We start from the raw sequence: 21,519 nt of genomic DNA, 5'->3' as shown, positions 1-21,519 counted from the left end.
CTTTTGATAAAGCTTAATTGATGAGGGTCCAGGATTGAGAGATTTTTAATGTCCAGATTAATGAAGTCTAAGATAATGCACTCCACAGCTTTACATATGAGGCTAGTGAGACTAATGGGTCTATATTTTCTAGGGTCCATGTTTGGGTTACTCTTGTGTGATTACAATAGCTGTTTTTCAAGCTTCAGAAATGTAACCAGTGGAGAGGTTTAGATTAAAGAGATTGAGGTGGGGTTCAGAAAGGCCATATTTGGCACTGACAATCAGGCAACCTGGTATGCTGTCAGGGCCCATGGATGAAGTATTCTTAGTTTTTGAGACGACTGAAAGAACTTGTTCCATAGTAATTAAAGGGGGTGGCTGGGATTGTGGAACCTGTGAGATAACTAACTGTGAGTGGAGTAAAATTTGCACTAAATTTGTGAGCTATGATATTAGTTATTTCCTAGGGATGGAGTGTCTTTGTGAGTGTGTGCCTGTTAGTGTTAGAGATAGGATTAAGTAAGGGGATAGATTTAATGTTTGTTTGCTTGTCTGTGAATTTGGGTTAAAGTTAGGGTTATGTTACGAGATAGATTTAGTAGTGTGTTCATGTATATATGAATGTAGTATATATCCGAGTTGTCTTGTGTATTGAAAGTGTTGCAAAACTATTATGAATGATCACAATGTCAAACTGCTGAAACAAAATAACTGGAAAAACATTTCGAACATTCATAATAGTGAAGACCCTTAACAATGAACATGCAAAAGAATGCAAAAGGAAAACAATTTTCTTTTGTGATCTTTAAACCAAAATTCTCCCATACACTTCATTCTAATCTATCTAAACAGCAGTAGTGTTAAGGAAAGTGTTATTTCTAAGATGAGGTATAGTGTTAGGGCCAGGCTCTACACACCTTAGCAAGGCCTGCTAATCCTAACCCTAACTTCATATAGTTAACCTCTGCAGATGTAAGACATGCCAAGGTTGACTGTACATTGATAAGAAGCTTTTTATTGTAGTTATGATCACACCACAATTGGCTTAATATATGCAAGGGGTGTATAAGCAAATCTTCCATGTCAAGGATGTAGGTGTGGACGCTCCTGTGTGAGGAGGTGATTTTAGTAGTTTGCATTGTTTTACAGTTGTTGTTATGGGAGTTCTCCTATTTATGTTTTTAGATTACTGTTGTTTGCATATTTTGCTTGGATTTAATGTCACATCTCTGATCGTAAATGTATAGCTTTATCCTCGTCATTTGTGATGAGATGTGCATGTAGTAGAGCAGTAATTCACTTAATAATCAATAATATGAAGACCGACTATTGTGATACTTGACATTTGATGATAACTTAATATAAACAACTTTTTTTCAAGCTATATAACTATCCATATATAAATATATGCGTTCAGCTTGATACTAATAAAAACTAAGCTAAGAATATTGTATGCAGGGTGCGTTTGCTATTAGTAAGAACTAGAACTTGGCTATTAAATAATATACACCACAGATTTGCAGAGGCTTTCTATGCATTAGTGCAATGTCACTGCGGCGTGATATTTCAGGATGATGTAGTTCTGTTGCAATTAGATTTCATTCTAATGTAAGATCCAGTCAGCATTTTCTATGTTATACGATGCCAAGCTGTGCAGTAATGTACTGTACCATGATGTGCCACACCACCGTTATATACTACGCTGTACTCAGATGTTTTGTGTTATACGATGCCAAGCTGTGCAGTAATGTACTGTACCATGATGTGCCACACCACCATTATATACTACGCTGTACTCAGATGTTTTGCATTTCAGGACTCACTGGAAACTGTCCGGTCAGATTAGCTCAATTACACTGTTGTGTTGCACATTTCTTTTTCAGAGCACTGTGTTGACCTTTTGGCACTGGATGAGTGCTGATAATCCATTCCAGGCTTTTCTTTTCCTTCTCTGCACCTCTGCCTTTTTCCTGCTCCTGTCTCGGATCTGTTCAGGGTATGTTGATTTCAGTTCCTTTCACAAAATATGAATTAGAGAGTTGGTATTATGTGTTAATGATAATAATGTTTCTGTTGGCTTCATGTTCAGTAACAATCCAAAAATGTAAAAAAAATGAACATTAAAATAAAGCAGAATACCAAGGCTATTTTCTGTCTTACATCTCATACTTAGTGACCTACTAAAAGTTTACGAGAATTAATTTGTGTCCTACTAAAAGTTTACTAAAATTAATTGGCATACCTGCAACCCATTCTATTCTGTAACAAAATGCAATAAAGTAATGTCAACAAAATTATGCATTTTGTTTCTCTGATGTTTTATAAATGAAAATGATTAATTCTTGCACGAGGTAGAAACTGAAACTAAAGAGAACTATGTTTAATCTGGTACCTGGAATAGAAACAAAGTAAAGAATTGTAAGCAGTTTTATAAATAAAATGTAGTAATGCAAATGATGAACATAAAATTGCTTTGCTGAGTTTTACAGTGAAAGTGACAGTGAATTTAGCTTTACACTGGACCAGTAGTACTAGAACAAGTATTTTGAGTCCCACTCTGCAGAGGAAAAATGTCATTAGACTAGTCACTAGGCAGTGTAAACAGATTAGGATGCCTAGTCCGCCTGGGATGACATGGTTGACAGGCCTAGATGCTTTGCCAGAGATGGCTTCCCCTTGTCACACCTGGGATTCAGGATTCTGGCCAAGGCTCTTTCCTCCCTCATTGTGCCTTTTTTAGGCAATGTCCCACAGACAAATCTTCCGGTATAAAAGATCTGTCAAAAAGCAAATTGAAGGTCATGCTGCTTAACACTAGGAGCCTTAAACTGAAAATGCACTCACTGGAGGCTCTCCTAGCACTGGAAGATGACAACATCTGTGCAGTCACGGAAACTTGGCTCAAGGCTGCAGAGTGTACCCCTGCTTACCAGACTATACCTCATTCCACACATTCCAACCCCAAAGTGAGATCAGGGAGACTAAGGGTGGTGGAGTTTTTATTTTCATTAAAGACAAGCACACATCCAGACTGGTTTGCCAGCATGATGCACTAGAACTTCTCCAGGTGCAAGTGACAATTGGCAAGGCACCCATCCAAGTTATAGCCAGCTATAGACCCCCCCCCATGACTCAGGACACCCACTCCTCCTACCCGGACCTACTTAAGTCCATCAAGGTACCCTCCTAACACCCTGATCCTTGGTGACTTCAACTACCCCACCATAAACTGGGTGAACTATTCCTGCTGTAATGCACTCACCCAATGATTACTTGACTTCATCAGTTCTAATGCACTAGACCAGCTTGTCTCATCTCCCACAATGGGAGATAGCATTCTAGACTCGGTTCTCACCAACATGGGTAACCACTGCACCACCCCCATAGTATGTTCTTCCCTGGTGAGATCTGACTATCGGTCTGTCTCATTCGAGGTGTCTATCCCATCCAAACCTCACCCAGCTGTAACCAGGCTAAAAAACCTCTCAAAAAAATTACTACAACGTTCTAAGGGAGGGTATCAGTAGCTTCACATCACTGCCCCCTCAGAGGATGCAGACAAATATGCTGAACAGTATGCCAGTGCAGTATACAAGCACCTGTACAACTGCATGGACTCAGCCATACCCAACAGAACTAAAACCTGCTCCTCAGTGAAACACAAACCTATGTGGTGGACATTATCCAACAGGCTTTACAACAAAAGGAAGAAACTGTTGTCCAGGCATAAAAAGGCACAAATTCCCAGTTGGAAAAACTCCCTCCTTAGCCTCAACAAGCAAATTAGATCACTAGTGAAAACCTCCAAAGCCAATTATGAATCAAAACTAGCCTCCGAAACAAAGGCTAACCACAAAGGCTTTTTCAGTTACGTCAGAAACCTCCATGGCAAATCCCAGGTTTGTTCTGAATTAGTTCTTAATGGTACCACTTACACTGATCCTGTTGACTTAGCCAACCTGCTAGCAGATAGGTTCAATGCAACTTCACCCCCCTGTCCCCACACAAAGGCCCATTTGCCATCCCCGATACTTGCCCCGCACCTCACATCTCTGTAGATCTAGTGTTAAAGGCCCTGTCCAAGGCAAAGAACACAGTTTCCATGGGACTTGATAGTATCCCAGGCTGTATTCTGCAACATCTCCAGCAAGAACTAGCCTTGCCATTGAGCACCGTATTCAACCATAGCCAAAGTACAGGCTTCATTCCAGCAGAGTGGAGAACTGCCATTGTCACCCCTTTGCAGAAAGGTGGTGCCACTACTGACCCTGGAAACTATTGCCCCATTAGCTTAACAAGTCTGATCTGTAAGGCCATGGAGCATATTATTATGGATCTCATAAACAAGGGTATAGGCAATCTCCAAGCACTTGACCCCACCCAGTATGGATTTGTCAAGGGCAGATCTTGCCTATTGAAACTGGCTGACTTTTTTGAGAATGTCATTAAGGCACTGGATGAGGGAAAGTCAGTACATACAACTTACTTTGACTTGGCCAAAGCCTTTGACACAATCCCCCATGCAGGCTCAAAAAGATAACAGAACTTGGCGCAAATCCCTATCTCATCAGGTGAGTGCTCAACTGGCTCACTGATAGGACCCACAAGGTCAAAATAGGTACCACTACCTCTGACAGCAGACCTGTCACTAGTGGTGTCCCCCAGGATTTGTCCTGGGACCCCTATTTTTTGGCATCTACTTCTCAGAGGTCCAGGCAAAGACAAAAGGCCTGTGGCTGACCAAGTTTGCAGATGACTGTAAGTTGGATGCTGTCACTGACACCCCAAATGATGTTAAAATACTTCAAGAGGGTCTCACAGCAAAAAATGACTGGTGCCAAAGTCATGGCCTTAAGTTAAATGCAAAAAAATATATTATCATACCATTTGGCAAAAACATGGCCCTACTGATTACTATATTAGCAGCAATCCCCTAAGCACACAACCTGTGGTGAGAGATCAGGGTACACAGGTTGACAACAACCTCACATTCGACCATCATGTAGCGGCAGTGATCAGAAAAACCTTTTACTTGGTTCATCTCATAAGTAAAGGGATTGCATCCAGAAAAAAGGAGGTTATTACCTCTCTGTACTCCTCCCTCATTAGGCCAATAATAGAGTACAATGCCCTGTTTGGTATGTACCTCTCCAAGCACCTGCACCAACTGGAAAGGCCACAGAAATACCTCACAACGAATTCATGGCCTACAACACTTGTCCTATGTGGACAGGCTCATATCACTCTACTTGGTATTATACAGATTGCTCAGAGGTGATCTGTGTCTCGCCTACAAGGCAATCTCAGACCCTGCTTCACCAGAGATTCTCCTTACATGTAAGTCTAACTCCTCGCATAGTATCCAGTTGAAAGGCTTAAATCTAATATGTGATATTAACAAAATCTGCTGGAGAGACAGGTTTGTCTTCCAGAGGCTGCCCCGTCTCTGGAATAGACTTCCCATACATGTCAAACAAAGTACATCATTGACCCTCTTCAAGTGCAACCTTGATGAGTAGATGGGCAACCACAAATTTGTACCAGAGGTTCCACCTCTGTCCCTCATTGACAGGTGTAACAGGTGCTGATTGGGGTCTATATTACCAGAGCGAAACTCCTTTTGAGTGAATACCAAAACACCGACACGAATTGCACGAACCGTGAGAATACTGAATGCACTAAACCGCAAAATTTTAAATCACGAACTGTCATAGGCGTCCAACCCCACCACCCGCTACATACTACCTACACAAACAAAATAAATAAACCACATGCATACACTAACCAAACCCTACTTCTAACCCTAAAGTAAAGCACCAAAACCCTACTTTTGACCCTACACTAAACCCCACATACACAACTATCTATGCACTATCCTTAACCCCTCCCTAACCCTAAGGTCCGTAACTACCACACACTTCCCCTACGAAAATATAAATAAACAAAATAAATAATCCACATGCATACATTTACCAAAACCCTACTCCTAACCCTATACTAAATCTTACATACATTAACTATCTATGCACTTACTTTAACCCGCACCGTAACCCTAAGGTCTGTAACTATCGCACACTTACCTTATAGAGTTATACCACAGACGGGCCAACCATGGTAATTCGACATTTCCAAATTCATGGTTTTTGGACGTTCGCTGTAATGCCGGTTCAAGCAATACGTGTCGACGTTTACGGATTCGCTTAAACGGACTTTCGTTCTCGTAATAGGGAACCGCTGATTGATGTTTCTTTTTTGGGGACAAACTCTTGGCTAGGCTTGTAAGGGCCCCAGAACCATTAGCCTAGTAATATCCTATGATCTGCTATGGTTCTATGAAAAGTCCATGACACATTGTAATCATCTATATATTGCATAAACCAGAAGAGTGGAGGTAGACTCTTGCCCAGAACTGCATTTTTGGATTCTTTTAATAGGAAGACATACTTCAGGAGAATCAGGGTACCTTATAGTTTTTAAAGTTTATTATGTTAAGGGTGAATATTATGTTATTTGGTAGCCATAATAAAAAAAAACATACCATAACGGTGCGGCCCCCACACACACCATACTTAAATATACCAAACTCCAAGACTGCACTTCAGTGCAGAAAAGGGAAATTCTCCCATTCTGCACCATATGGCACCATTAGCACTAGCTTACATGACGTAATGTGTTACATATTTCCATGCTGGCCAAACAAAATGTTTTGGAACTCCGTTTTCCGACATTGTCAGCTGTCGATTAAATAAACATTCGGTATATGAGACCACAAACGTATAACCAGAACATAAACCTTTCGGAAACTGCCAGATGAAGATGTAAAATCCTTTAATAGATAAAATTCAAACCATAAAACCACCGCTATAAAATCATAATTGAGTGCTTTCGTACAGCCTCTTAGGTGAACTTCATCAGAACCCTGATACATCTTCATCTGGCAGTTTTCGAAAGGTTTTTGTTCTAAATAAATGTTTGCTTAAAAGTGTTTGAGTATGTTGTACTCGACATTTTAAGCATTCATTTATTTAACATAGACCCTTCTCAAAAACAGGCTGGGTGTTTCCACCTCAAGGTTGAACTTGAAATCTATGTCAATAGAGTGCACCCAAAATTCACTGGAGTCATGGCCAGCAGCACTGACTCTAGGGGTGCCCATCAAGGGAAGAGCTGTGTTGACCCACTGCTTTAGACATCACCTGTGGTGTGCAGTATCCTCTAGATAGGAAAAGACAGATCAGACTGTGAGCTGTGTCATTTGACAGTGTAAAAACTGGCTCAAGGTGATTTGGTCGTATTTATTGATATTGACAAAAATGGGCAGATAAGTGGGTTGAAGACCTGGTCAACTTCAATGTATGCCAGGGACCCATGATAATGATGGGATGGGTCTATGTGCCCCTTTTGGCTAGTGAGCACCTATCACAAAGCCCAACAGCCATGGGTCAGTTAGTTACTGACTAGGTGGTGTCCAGTTGCGAAGCCTGGGTTGCCTGGAATAGCTGTATTGTCTGAAAGCTGTATGTAAACTAAACAAACCTGCCAGCACCTCCCAAACATCTGGAATAAATGCCCTGTGCATGTTGAGCAGTGTGACTCTTTCTTATTTTAAACATGTCCTAGATGGATAGCAAACTGGTACATCAAGAGTTTATTAAGGAGAGATCATTCTGGAAGGTTTCTGTACTGTAAGGTGACTTAACAACAACCCCCAGTTTCTATTCAGGGGACCCAAATACTCATGTTTAGACAGACAGAACAGCATATGAGGACTGTCTAGGTCCACATAGATGGAACAATAGGAATAAAGGAGAGGCCATCTAAACCTGTCTGGCAAATGGCTTGATGGTGATCATCATCCATACCTTTCAACTGTTCAAATTTATGCCAAATGTTCATATTTATGATTGATATTTTTGGTCTGTTACTCATAAAAAGTGTATTTTTTTGGTAAACCATTGAGGATAGAAATCACAAAATAATGACATGCATTTGAGTTTCAGACTCCATAGCCTTCAGAAGATGCTTGCTAATGCAAAACCTGTTATTCTAGCAACTTTCAAAGATTTGAAGTCATCACTTATTTTTTGCTTTCTTCAGATTTCTTGCTCTTAGAAGTTAAGAAGTATGCCATCATCTGATCTACTTAATTAAGCTAAATGCTCCTGAAACCCAATATGCCACATGACCTAAATCAACTAGTATTTCTCCTCTAATATCACTGCCCTTCTAGCTTCTATTGCTTCAAGCCTTCGATCTCAGATTTCTATATGCCAGGTTTTTATATCTATAACTATACATATATATATATATATATATATATATATATATATATATATATAGAGCTATATAGATATAGATATCTATAAGAAATCTGCACCTCCATTTGTTACTTATATATACTAACTCTGAGATGACACAGTCCCTGGGGAAGGGAATATCCCCTACCAGGCATTGTCAACCAAATAGACTGACATTGTGCACATTTGAAGGAAAGTAAAATAAGTGTGTGTGTATATATATATATATATATATATATATATATATATATATATATATAAAACTTACCATTAGTTGGTTGACTTACACAGATGTTGACATCCTGAAGGAAAATCACTCTACATCGAAAATGGAAACATTGACTTCCTAGTACACATGCACCAAGGTTGCTTCTTGGTACATGCAAATGTTACTTAAAAAAATAACATAAACATCCCCTCATGTAGGGGGCTGCATCCCCTTTCCATCTGCTAATTACATATACTAACTCCAAGATTGTACAATCCCAGGGGAAAGGGAATATTCCCTTACTCAGGGACTGTCGCTCTTTCACACCTGTCGACTTTCTGTATAGTTATCCAAATATGGTCGATTAAACAAATGTTGACTAAACTCCCTGTTGACCAAACCAACAGCACCTATATATATATATATATATATATATATATATATATATATATATATATATATATATATATATATATATATATATATAGGTTCACTTCTAAATTTCGAAATCCCAAAATCTCGAGTTTCAGAACATCGAGTTCAGAATCTCGAGATCTTGGAATCTCGAAATAGTGAACCCTTCCTGAAACACCACTAAACAAAAAAAAAAAAACAAGTGTATGAAGGGGGGCAAGCCCCCCTGCATCCCCCTACTTAAATATACCAACACCGAGATCGCACTACAGCGAGGACAAGGGAAATCTCCCTATCCACGCTGTATTTGATCTCTGTTCAGGATTTCAAAGTTTTAAAACTTCGAACATATGATCGTCGATGATATGGGATTCAAAGTTTTGGACTTCGAAATTCTGAACGTAGCCCATATATATATATATATATATATATATATATATATATATATATATATATATATATATATTTAGTTATACTTTGCTCAAATTACCTAACTGTAAAGCAAGTTTTTCTACTTTACTGGTTTTTGTACTTTTGTATTCTTAGCATTGCATATTATTTGTATTTTATTCACTGTCACTTCATATTTTTGTTATCTCATGTATTCTGTGGTCATGTTATTGATCCTGGGCTGAGACTGAAATTGGTCAAAATTGATCAGCGCTCTTCCTTGGTTAACAAATTCAATAAATAGTTAGATGACTGGATGGGTATCCACAAATTTTCTCTGGGACTGACTGGTATGATCTTTCTGGATAAAGGAAGTTCAGCCTGAAAGACGGTACTGGCAGGAAGTGAATGGTCATAAGACAAAGTGGTTTTGGAATATCTGTGAATCTATAGTAAGGAGGTGGCTGGAAATCCTGAGTATCCAAGAGACAAGGTGGAAGGGCAATGCAACAAAGCTACTTGGCTTGGAATCCAGAGTCTTCTACTAAGAGGGAAGACAGACAAGAAATGGTTTGGGAATTTTGGTGAGGGAGAGTCCTCAGAAGAAAGTGAAGGATATCATTAGAATTAATGACAGACTTATGACAATCAGATGACAATCAGATTTCACTGGAAAGAAAGGACAGTATTCATAATCTCAATGATCCTGAAAAAAAAAATGAACTAAGGATTCCTGCAGTGAAATATGAGTTCACTAACAGGACACATTGTAGAACCAGAACAATGCTTACAAGGAATGGTACCAACTTCTGCCATGTCCATGTTCCTAAATAGAACCGGTGTGGTATAATAACTATGAACCAACATGTCCTTTACATTACGGCCCCTCTTGTAAGAAAAGCACAATTTATCAGGGAGCAACCCAACTAAACTCTTATCTTTAAATAAAAAATCCCAATAATATTTCACAATATTAGAAAAAAAATATCAGCAAAAATAGTATACTCTGTAACAAACTACATAATTTTATTTTCTTTATTTCCAGGTCCATCTCTTATGTTACTAAGCCATTTATTACTTCTGGCCATATCATGTCTATCATCCTTGGCTAGCTGATTAGTGGATGCTTTATAATATGTGTCTTGAATACAAGAGCTGTTATAGCACCATTGTTTAAACTGATCACACGTCTTTTTAAACTCGGCCTCAAGAACCTTTTGTTCATTACAGTCTTTTTATACTGAGTAATTCTCCATAAGTTAAAGATTTCATCAAATGGTAGTGGGGAGGGGTGGTGGCAGCTCACACCATGCAAAAAGTAGTTGCTGTCCTCAAATTTCCTACGGATTCTAGTTTTCACCCCCACATTTACAACACCTTCCAATTCTAGATCTAAAAAAAATAACATTCCTACCTCTTTGTACTCCATTAAAACATAAATCAAACTGATTATTATGTAGATGACCTAAAAAGTCATTAACCTTGACATCTCTCCTATCACATAAAAATATTAAATCATCAATGTATCTATAGTATCAAACAACATGTTTTTTATAAAACCTAATATGATAAAGAAATTGTAACTCAAAAAAAACCCGTAAACAAGTTGGCATACATGCGGGCAAAAGATGCCTCCATGGCTGTGCCCTTCACTTGCCTATAAAGTCTACCATTAAACTGAAAAAAATATTAGTTAAACAAAACCCAATGATATCTAACAGAAAATTAGACAAGGGACTGTCTCCTAAGAAATATCTCAAGGCCTTCATACCCCATTCATGACGTATATTAGTGTAAAGGCTACAAACATCCATCACTAGCCAGAATTTCACTGTTGACAAATTTATTCTTTCTATCTTTTCCAAAAAATCAAAACTGTCACAATTATAAGAATCTAATCTTTCTACACAAGTTAATAAATAATGATGCAATAACACGCCCATGTTATTCAAAAAATAGTATCTGGCTGAAACTATGGGCCTCCCTGGAGGTGGAAACAGGTTCTTGCGTACCTTAGGTAAACAGTAAAATTTTGCCAATGCACATCCAGTAATAGAAATTTCTTTTCAACATCCACTTTAGACAGGTAACCCAGTCTATAGCCTTTTTGTATTAACTCAATAAAACTAGCCTTTGCTTGATTATATTCAGACACATTTACAACCATATATGCATCGTTATCATTTAGATGTTCATAACACATTTTTTCATACTGTAAATAATGCATTACCACAATCTTATTCTCCTTGTCTGATGGCTTAATTTCTAACTCATGCCATTGGCATAAGTTCTTCATGACCAACCATAGACATTGAGTTAAGTTATATTTCACCTCATATTTTTTCTTTTCAAAATCCTTAAAAGCATTTTCTGTTGCATAGTTCAACATAGCTGAGAAATATTTTATACTCTCATGCATAAATGATGGAATAAAGTCACTTTTATATAAAAAGCCATCAGTATTCAATAGATGGTATGTATTTACTGAATCATCTTTCAAAGAAGAATCACAAGAAAAAAACATTAAAAAATGTCATTGCTTTCATCCAAAAATGTGCTATCCAACGCAAGAATGTAGGCGAGATGGACTACAAACATGGAACGTTATGGTAAGCACATAACTTCTTTATGTTATGTATTCCTATCTCGCCGTAATTCTTGCTGGATGGGACAGCGTCCCTAGCACCTTTATCCCGGGTGGCTCAAGCGAAGAGACTCTTCAGCACAGCGGACCCAAAGGATGACCTGTCCCGGGAGGCCAAATCCAATTTGTAATGAGTGACAAATGTATGTGGTCTTGCCCAAGTAGCTGCTGCACAAATAGTATCAATTGAGAGCCTAGATCTAAAGGCACATGAAGTAGCTACAGCCCTAGTAGAGTGACCTTTAGCTTTGACGGGTAATTGTCTACCAGCTTGTTGATAAGCAAAGGATATGCAATCCGAAAGCCATTTCGAAAGAGTAATTTTAGAAACAGGCAAGCCTTTCCTTTTGACAGAAAAATAAACAAAAGGTTGATCAGATTTCCTGAATTCGTTAGTCCTGTGTATATAAAACCTGAGTATCCTGTGGACATCTAGCTGGTGTAGTCTATACTCTGATTTATTAGAATGGTTTGGAAGAAACACAGGTAACTCAATGGTAGTATTCAGATTGTGCTCTGAGCATACTTTAGGAAGAAAGGAAGGGTTTGTCCTGAGAGAGACTCTATCCTTGTGAAAGATAATGTAAGGAGGTTGAATAATTAGAGCTTGTAGTTCTGAAGCTCTTCTAGCAGATGTTATGGCTACCAAGAACAAGGTTTTCCATGATAACAATTTTACGTATGACAATGAGGATGGCTCAAAGGGTGCAGGCATCAAATATGAGAGGACGACATTTAAGTCCCAGGGTTCTAATGGTTGTTTTATTGGGGGCCTAAGAAGAAGAACTCCTTTCAAGAAAGTTTTACATAGGAAGTGATGCATGATTGGATTTCCCATGAAACCAAAATGGAAATTGGAAATGGCAGCTAATTGAACTCTAACTGTAGCGGCTGTCGCTCCTTCATGAAAAATTGTCAGGAAGGATAAAATGGATTCTACAGGAGCCGTATATGGATCTAAGCCTCAATTTGTAGCCCAAAGGGAAAACCTTTTCCATTTGCTAGAATATAGTTTCAGAGTGGAAGGTTTGAAATTAGGATATGTTTGACCGCTGAGGATAAGGGAATACACCTGTCTATTCGTGGAATTGGAGCAGCCATGCCATCAATTTGAGGGTGTGGATGGAGGGATGGAACTGTTCTGATTGATGAATCAGGAGATCTGGAGATGGGTCCAGAATCCATGGTTCCTTCAAGAGGTAGGGCCACAGGAAAGGAAACCAAACTTGTCAAGGCCAGTAAGGAGCAATGAGGGTCAAGGAACTCCTCAACTGTCTTGCTTTCTGAATTACTTTGGGAATGAGTGGAAAAGGAGGAAAGGCATAAAGAAGTCCCGGGGGCCAATTGTGAACTAGAGCATCCCTGGGTGAAATCCCCAGGGAATGAGGGCAAAGTAGCTGCTGCATTTGGTGTTCAGGTGAGCGGCAAATAGATCATAGCAAGGCTGGCCCTATCTGTGAAACATCTCTTTCACAACCATTGGATTCAGGGACCACTTGTGAGGCATCAGAATTACTCGGCTGAGTTTGTCCGCTATTACGTTGGATTTCCCTGGGATATGCGTTGCTATCAGGAAGCATTGAGTATCCATCACCCATTTCCAAACTCTTAAAGCCTCTCAGCAAAGTGGGTAAGACTTGGTTCCCCCTGCTTGTTTATGTACCACATGACAGACATGTTGTCTGACTGAATTGCAGTCGTCCTGGTGGGAAGGGAGCTGTGAAGTGCTTGCAACACATATAGCACTGCTCTCATCTCCAGAACATTGATGTGCAAGTGGTTCTTGTGGTTCTGCCAAGTACCTTGGACTGTCATTCCCAGATAATGCCCCCCCACCCTATCTGGGAAACGTCCGTGGTCAAAACTGCTTTCTCTTGGGGAGGAACAAGTGGACGACCTAGGACAAGTTATTTTGTGTGCAACCACCATGTCAGATCCTTTTTTTTGCATGTGTTTGTTACTAATATCTGGTGAGACAATGGAAGGTCTTGCATCGACCATTGTGCGAATAGCATCCATTGGAGAATCCTCATATGTAGGTGAGCAAGAGGAACTAATAGGATGGTGGAAGCCATAGTCCCTAGGACTTGAAGGACTACTCTGGCCTGGACTCTTTGTTTGTTTAGCAAAGATCTGAACTGACTGCGTAGAGATTCCACTCTTTCTTATGTTAACTTTACTGACATGGTGGTTGTGTCTATTTCTGAGCCTAGATATACAGTCTTTTGCGAGGGAGATAAGACTGACTTTCGCAAGTTGTCAGTGATGACTGGTGCACAAGGATAGAGTCTCATCCCTGGTCCTTATGAGTTGATGCTTGGTGGCAGCAGTGAGGAGCCAGTCATCTAGGTACAGAAACATCTGGAATCCTTGATGTCTCAGGTGAGCCGTTACCACTGCCATGCATTTGGTAAACACTCTGGGGACTGTAGTGAGGCCAAAGGGCAGTGTTCTGAACTGAAAATGACTGGCTCCCAGACGGAAGCGTAAGTGTCTCCTGGAGTTCAGTCCATTTTGATGTGGTAGTATGCATCCTGGAGATCGATCAAGCACATCCAGTTGTCTTTCCTGATAAAGGGAAATATCAACTGCAGAGTGACCATTCAGAACTTTGATTTTCTTACATGCTTGTTGAGCCTGCTGAGATCTGGAACTGATCTCTAGTCCTCTGTCTTTTTTGGAACTAAAAAGAATCGAGAGTAAGTTCCAGATCATACTTGCTCTGTGAGGACTTCTTGGATGACTCTTTTTTGCAGTGAGATGACCTCTGATGTTGCACAGTCTAGTTGGATGGGTGGTACGTCTGGAATAGACCAATTTGTTGGGGGTTCAGAAATAAAGGGAATCAGGTAACCTCTGGATATTATTGTGTGTACCCAACGATCTTAAGTGATAGTTAGCCAGGCACTTGGGTACAGCGATATACATCCCCCAACTGCCTCCAGAGATGGACAGTTGGGCAACCCCTCAGGGTCGATAGAAGGGATGATCAGAGAAAGCTTCTCTGTCTCCCTGATGTTGTGAACCTCCTCTGTTGCGAGGGTGCTGTCTTCCATTATATCCTCCACCTCTGCCTGTGGGAGAGGGCTGACCTTGTGCCTGAGGAAAACCTTTTTGAGATTTGCGGAACCATATTTTTCCTCCTGTATTACCCTTGGGAAAGGGTCTGGATGGGAGAGAGAAACAGACTGCAATGGCAGATAAGGTTTTCCCTTCCTGCTCACACCTAGTCAAAGTCTGTTTCACTTGGGGTCCAAAAAGAGATGAACCATCAAAGGGAACATTAGTGAAGGAAGACTTGAAGGATTCCATAAAATTACAAAGACGCATCCACTAATGTCTCCTGAGGGATATTCCTGCTGTGGCTGCCCTACTTGCTCCATCTGCCGCATATGAGATCAGCCTCATGGAGGAGTTAGCTATGGAGGTAAGGGTGGAGAGCTGTGTAGAAACCTTATCCATGGAACCCGGAGCTACTGAACCCTGGAGAGTATCTCCTAACTCTTTCAGGAGATCCCTCTGAAGATGAGTAAAATGAGTCAGCTAATTCAGCAATCTTAATGTAAATGCCGCTGAAGAAAAAGTATGCTTCCCGTACCTATCCATCATCCTGGACTCCTTGTTAGGAGGATGAATATTAGAAGACGTCTCAGATAATTCCTTCTTGGTGGCTGCTGCTACCACCATAGCATCAACTGGAACTCCCTTACTAAGGAAAGGCTTGTCCTCACGTGCTGTCATAAATTTGTTTGGCTTCCTTGGGATGGCTTCCACTGAATCTGGAGAGGTCCATGCTTTCCGCAATATGACCCCCAAAAGTTGGTCCTAAGGTGTTGTCACCCAGGAGGTGGAAGGTCGGGAGACAAAAGCCTCAAGATACACTGATTCATCCTCAGTAGGGTTAGAGGTCTTCCAATCACCCCTCTGTCTAAGGATTTCTAGGATGTCAGAAAAGGAGACATCCTCAGAGGGGGATCTAGGGGACCCTACTGATTCCTCTAAATCAGTGTCTGATGTGACAGACTTAAGGGAGTCGACATGTTTCCTCTTACATAGCCTCTTCTGAGGGAGCTCTCCAGTGGGATAATCTGGGTAGGTCTCGGAAGAGGGGGCACCTCCAATGGGGGCTACTTGGGCCTCTGGTTCCCTACGCTGTGGGGGTGGCAGGGGGGAAGAGGTTGCTGCCTGCTGCTGGTGGGACACAGGTTCCAAAGGAATGGCTTTGGCAGAGGATAAAGCCTTCTCTATAGCTTTGAAAGCCTTCCTCCCCCCGCTCCGAAGAAGACCTCCAGTCCGAGAGGGCAGATGGTCAACTCCTAGCAAGAGGGAACAGCTCCGAAGCAGAAGTGGGAGCCAAGCTGAGTCAAGCCGAGGCTCTGAGAGGGAGGGTAGGGTCCTACGAGAACCCAGGGTGACTGTCCCCCTCGGAGTCGACACAAGAGCATCGGCTCCCAGAACCCTCGGCTCCAGACTGAGCTATCGAGGATAGAGTAATTGGCTCTGAGGAAACAGGTTGAATCCTCGGAGCTGAAGGGTCAAAGACAGAGGAACCTGATGTAATAGACTCCGAGAGCGAAGCAGTCAGAGGAGGAACAGTGAGGGGGTCGGCTGCGAGACCTTTGGGTCTGGAGGGGCCAATTTTCTAGCCAGAGCTGGATCCAAAAGCAACCTCTTCACCACCCTCTTGATGTCCTCATCTGATAGGGACCTGGAGGATCTGGTGGAGACAGAAGGAGACCTCCTTCTCGCCAAAATAGGACATCTCAATGTAGGAGATACAGTCTTGATGTCGGGCAAAATTTTCAGTACCGAAGACTGTCTCGGAACCGATGCAATCGACGGCACCGAAGATGAAGCTGAGTCGGAACTGGAACTTCTTGGTTCCGATGCTTTAGTCTTTTTTGTTGGCTCTGAAGCCGGGGCTGATGATTTTCTTTTTGAGGATTTTGGAGCTGCCTGAGCAAGTTCCAGCTCTTCCTGGAAGGAACTGGTCATGAGACACATGTCAATGAGTTTTCTCTTCCTTATATTCAAAACTCTTGTGCTAAAAGCGTGACAGAAGTTGCAGGGTTCCTGTAAATGGTCTTCGCCAAGACAATATACAGAACTGGTGTGGCTGTCTGTAAGAGACATTGTCTGTGCAGATCTATCACATTTTATTGAACCCCGAAGGGCGATGATTCTTGTGATCCTTATCTTTATCTTTAGATATTCTTAGACACTAAGACAAAAGGATAATAACAGTAAAAGTATTAACAATAAAGGTGAGAAGAGAAGAAGATTTATTTATTTTTTTTAACAGTCACACACACACACACACACACACACACACACACACACACACACACACACACACACACACGCACACACACGGAGGAAAGGCCCTCAAACTTAAATGGGCACTACGGCCCTCTACCTTAAATAGGCCGTACAGTCCTAAGTGGGAATAGGGGTTGAAAAACTTTCAAAAACAGTCGCACAAGAGATAAGACACTCTCTCTCTCTCTCTCTCTATATATATATATATATATATATATATATATATATCAGAAAAAGGGTAGAAAAGGACTAAATATAGTAAAAAATTGTTTTACTTAGCCAACGAGCCAGTAAGACACAACCTCGAAGCTTTCGCGGCAGACAAGATCTAGGGAATTGCTGTGAGGCACCATGGGATAGGGGCTAGCCTCGAGCCAGTAAAAGCTCTCAGGATTTAGTATCAGCTAAGTCCACATCCAGCAAGAATTACGGCGAGATAGGACTACATAACATCAGAAAATATCATTTTGTGTAACACTGGTAAAACAGTAGCTACAAACTTCAGTCCATAATTTAAGACAGACTATTCAATAACAGTCAATTCCAGCCCAGATAAATTCAAAACCAGGCCAGCAGAACCATTATCAAAATTACTTTGAGAATCGGAAACAAAAGAATGAATATCAGTACCATTTTCTTCTCTTATCGCGTTTCTGAAATTGCCGCTTATTGTTTGTTCTGCATGCTGTCTTTTCCATGGTGTATCATCCCTTTCTCGTTCTTCACAAAAATTTAGGTCAAAATATGAAGATTGTTGAATCCATGGCAAAGGGGGATAAGCCATATCTTCCTCTGACGAGTTCACAGCCTCAGAGGAAACAAAAGACACTCTGTGTTGTCTTGGATTAGTTTCCTGATTAAAGGAGTGCCCACCCCTTTGCCGTCTCTTTTTATTCATATCAGCCGGGAAGGCTGAAACATTACTATAGTCATTAATGTCCCTTTTTAACTTTTTCATTTTCCGTTCTATCAATTCTTTGGAAAAATCCTTCAGACTATTATTAATGTCATTTAAAGCTTGTTCAAAGTGGGGCAGAGGTAATTGGCTAGTAAGAGTGGTACGTTAGCACACTTTTTTTAGTACATCCCATTCAATTAGAATGTTAACCCACTCAGTTACACAATGATGTGGTGCTGCTTTCCATCGTGTCTGAAATTGTTTATCTTCACCATTAGCTGGGTCAAAAGGTGTTGAAGAGTTTTTATACACCCTTAGACTCCTTCGTGTTATGTTTAATTTATTGTATCTTTTTAAACTAACCAAATTATAAAAAACTGAGGTTTCTTTATGCAGTTAACGCTCCAATTTATTTAAAGTCGTTTTTACCTCAGCCGAAAGATGTTCATCTGGTCTCTGTCCCACTGATGAAAAAGGATCCATCATTTTTAAATTACGACCCTCTTCCAAAAGCCTTTCCCAGGCATATAAGGGGACACTATTTCTAGAGTTACTTCAATGGTCTGTAACTCATTCTGCAGACTGTAGCATATAATGTTCCATAGTTCTCTGTGTGGCATCAACACCCTCATCTCGAAAAATATGAGGTATATTAAGCGAAGGGTCACTTGCCATAAAATCCAATACCACAAAACGACACAAGCAAGGTATTAAATAATGACCAAGGCCAGTGAAAGAAACCCAAACTTGCCTGTGTCATTTTGTAACATGAAATACTGGTTGGCTAACAAAGAGGTTTCCAGTTTCTGGAAAGTGACTCAGCAGATGGCACAAAACAACTATATAGGGCTGCAAGGCGAAGACAGAAAGATAGAGAAGATGGTCATCAGAAACCATTTATAGGGGATGCCAGCAACAACCTGCTTACCAATCCACAGGACATCACACGCAGATGGAAGGTGTACTTCCAGCAGCTTTTGAATGAAGAAAACCCCACAGAAACTGTACTGCCCCAGACACAGCTTATGATGAATGGGGAACTTTCTGTAGAAGTATAAAGTGCACTTAGGATAATGAAGACAGCGTAAGCATTAGGTTTAGATAAAGTCATATTATATACCATCAAGGTGTTAGATGACATAGGGGAGTAATGGCTCCTGTGGGTACTCACTGCAGTATTGAGAAAAAGGAATATCCCAGATAATTGGAGAATAAACATACTAGTGCCAGTGTGCAAGAACAAAGGGTGCATTCACAACTGTGGGTAGTACAGAGGTACCAAACTCCTGAAATATGGCATAAAATTTCTAGAGAGTGTGATTGCTAAATGAATATGCAGAGTAGTAGAAAGTAATAAAGAAGATGAGCAGTTTGGCTTCAACTCAAGAGCCAGCACAACCAACCCAATGTTTGCAGTGAGGCAGATAGTGGAGAAAAAGCTAGAGATGAGGAAAGAGTCCAAATGGGCATTCCTAGACTTGGAGAAAGCATATGAAAGCCCCCAGAAAACTGATGTGGGCAATCTTGCGATGGTTAGAAGGTCCCAGAAACATTGGTAGAATGTATGTCAAAGACTCAATGACACAAGTATAAACTGTGTTCAGACTCACAGAGAGAGTCCCACTGGGAGCGGGTTCACTTCAGATGATCGAGTTTCCGAAATCTTGAAACTCATATGGTGGAGACCATATGATCCAGTTTTCAGAAACTCAAACATCTAAGGGGGGGGGCAAATAAAGTGTGTGAGTGCCTTAGGTGAGGGATTCTGCGGGGGGGGGGGCAGGCCCTCTGCACCCCTGCTACTTAAATATACAAAGTCCGAGATTGTGCTACAGCAGGGAACAGGGAAATCTCTTGTTCCGCAGTGTCTGCATAAGCGCGGAATGGGAGATTTCTCTTTTCCCCACTGTAGTGCGATCTCAGAGTTAGTATATTTAAGTAGGGGGGGTGGGGGTGCAGGGAGGCTTGCCCCCCTGCAAAAATGTCTTTAAATGTGTTTTTTTTTTATTGTCACTTCTGATATTCGAGTTTCTGAAAACTCAAACATATGGTCTCGATCATATGAGTTTTGAGATTTCGGAAACTCGATCATCTGAAGTGAATCCCTGGGAGCAGCTGTGCATCCAGATTCAGTTCTGAGCCCACTGCTCTTCAAACTGGTAATGGATTACATTAGCAAACAGGTTGGAGGGGACAGATGAACAACATATGGACAGTGTTGCTCAGCAAACAGACTCTGAACAGGGACTTCAGCAAATGATAGGGGACTGAAGGCACTTGGGATGAAACTGAATACAAACAAGACAGTTGTCATGGCAGTAAATGGGGGAATTCATAAAAGCAGAAAACTGAGATAGAAAGGAAATAATGTAACAGTGTAACAGTTTCAGGTATCCTGAGAGGTGTTATTGGGGAGAAGTGTAAATAAGGAGGTCACAGCTATAGTCAATGGTATAGCAGGCACTCTGGCACAGAGCATCAGGGGTAGAGTGTGTGTGTGTGTGTGTGTGTGTGTGTGTGTGTGTGTGTGTGTGTGTGTGTGTGTGTGTGTGTGTGTGTGTGTGCGTGTGTGTGTGTGTGTGTGTGTGTAAGAAAAATAACACAGAAGCTGAAATGTAAGGTGTACAAAACAGTGGTATGACTACTACTACTGTATGATACAGAAACCTGAGCAGTGAAGACACAAGCAGGTGAGGGAGCTAGAGGTGATGGAGGTGAACTACTGAGATGGGTAGTAGGATGCACACTGTGGGACATACAAAGAAATTAAGACATTAGAGCAGAGGCCAAAGTAGTTCCAATTACAGAGAAGGTTACAGAGACCAGATTATGGTGGTTAGGTGATTAGGTCACATGCATGAAAAGAGAAGATGATATGGTGATGAAGATTTGAGAGAAACAGGAGGAAGACGAGGAAACAAGGATGTGAAGCCAAGAGATGAATTGCATTAGAAGACCTGTGACAATCAAGCATGACTGTTAAGAAGGTAAAAGAGTCGTACCAAATCAAGAAAAGGAGTAACAGTTGAAGCAGCACGCTGACTCCATGTAGAAAAAAATAGTGAAAAAGGGGTTGGTGAGGATGAGGATGATACTGAATTTTGCTGGGTGCAGAACAAAACAATGCAGGATAACAAATATTATTTTCACAAATTTTTTATACCAGAAATGCAGCATAAAGCACTAAAACCAACAGTAGGAATGAAACAGAAATGTTATTTCTTCTTACATGTTACATATTTAACTGCAGGCATTGGCATAGTAATGTTACAGTTGGATAAGTGAAGTGGTCATCATGGATGCTTCTCAGCCATGGCATGGGCAATAAGGACAAAGGTAAGTGCCTTATACATTGGAACTTTAGAGT

The 21,519-nt window shown here is 40.8% G+C and overlaps 1 protein-coding gene across 1 annotated transcript in view; it reads left to right on the top strand.

Moving 5' to 3' along the window:
* Nucleotides 1-21,519, top strand: part of LOC122791831 — a 305,664-nt gene that overhangs the window by 204,098 nt on the left and 80,047 nt on the right. Inside the window, exon 10 of the mRNA XM_044059795.1 lies at nucleotides 1,866-1,978. Within this exon, the coding sequence (XP_043915730.1) occupies nucleotides 1,866-1,978 (113 nt within the window). The remainder of the gene's footprint in view (nucleotides 1-1,865; nucleotides 1,979-21,519) is intronic.

This window comes from Protopterus annectens, chromosome 17.part0 (assembly GCF_019279795.1).
Source record: "Protopterus annectens isolate FY-2018-M chromosome 17.part0, PAN1.0, whole genome shotgun sequence".
Lineage (NCBI taxonomy): Eukaryota > Metazoa > Chordata > Ceratodontiformes > Protopteridae > Protopterus > Protopterus annectens.
Note: the sequence above shows the minus strand (reverse complement) of the source record. Positions and strands in the feature narration are given on the sequence as shown.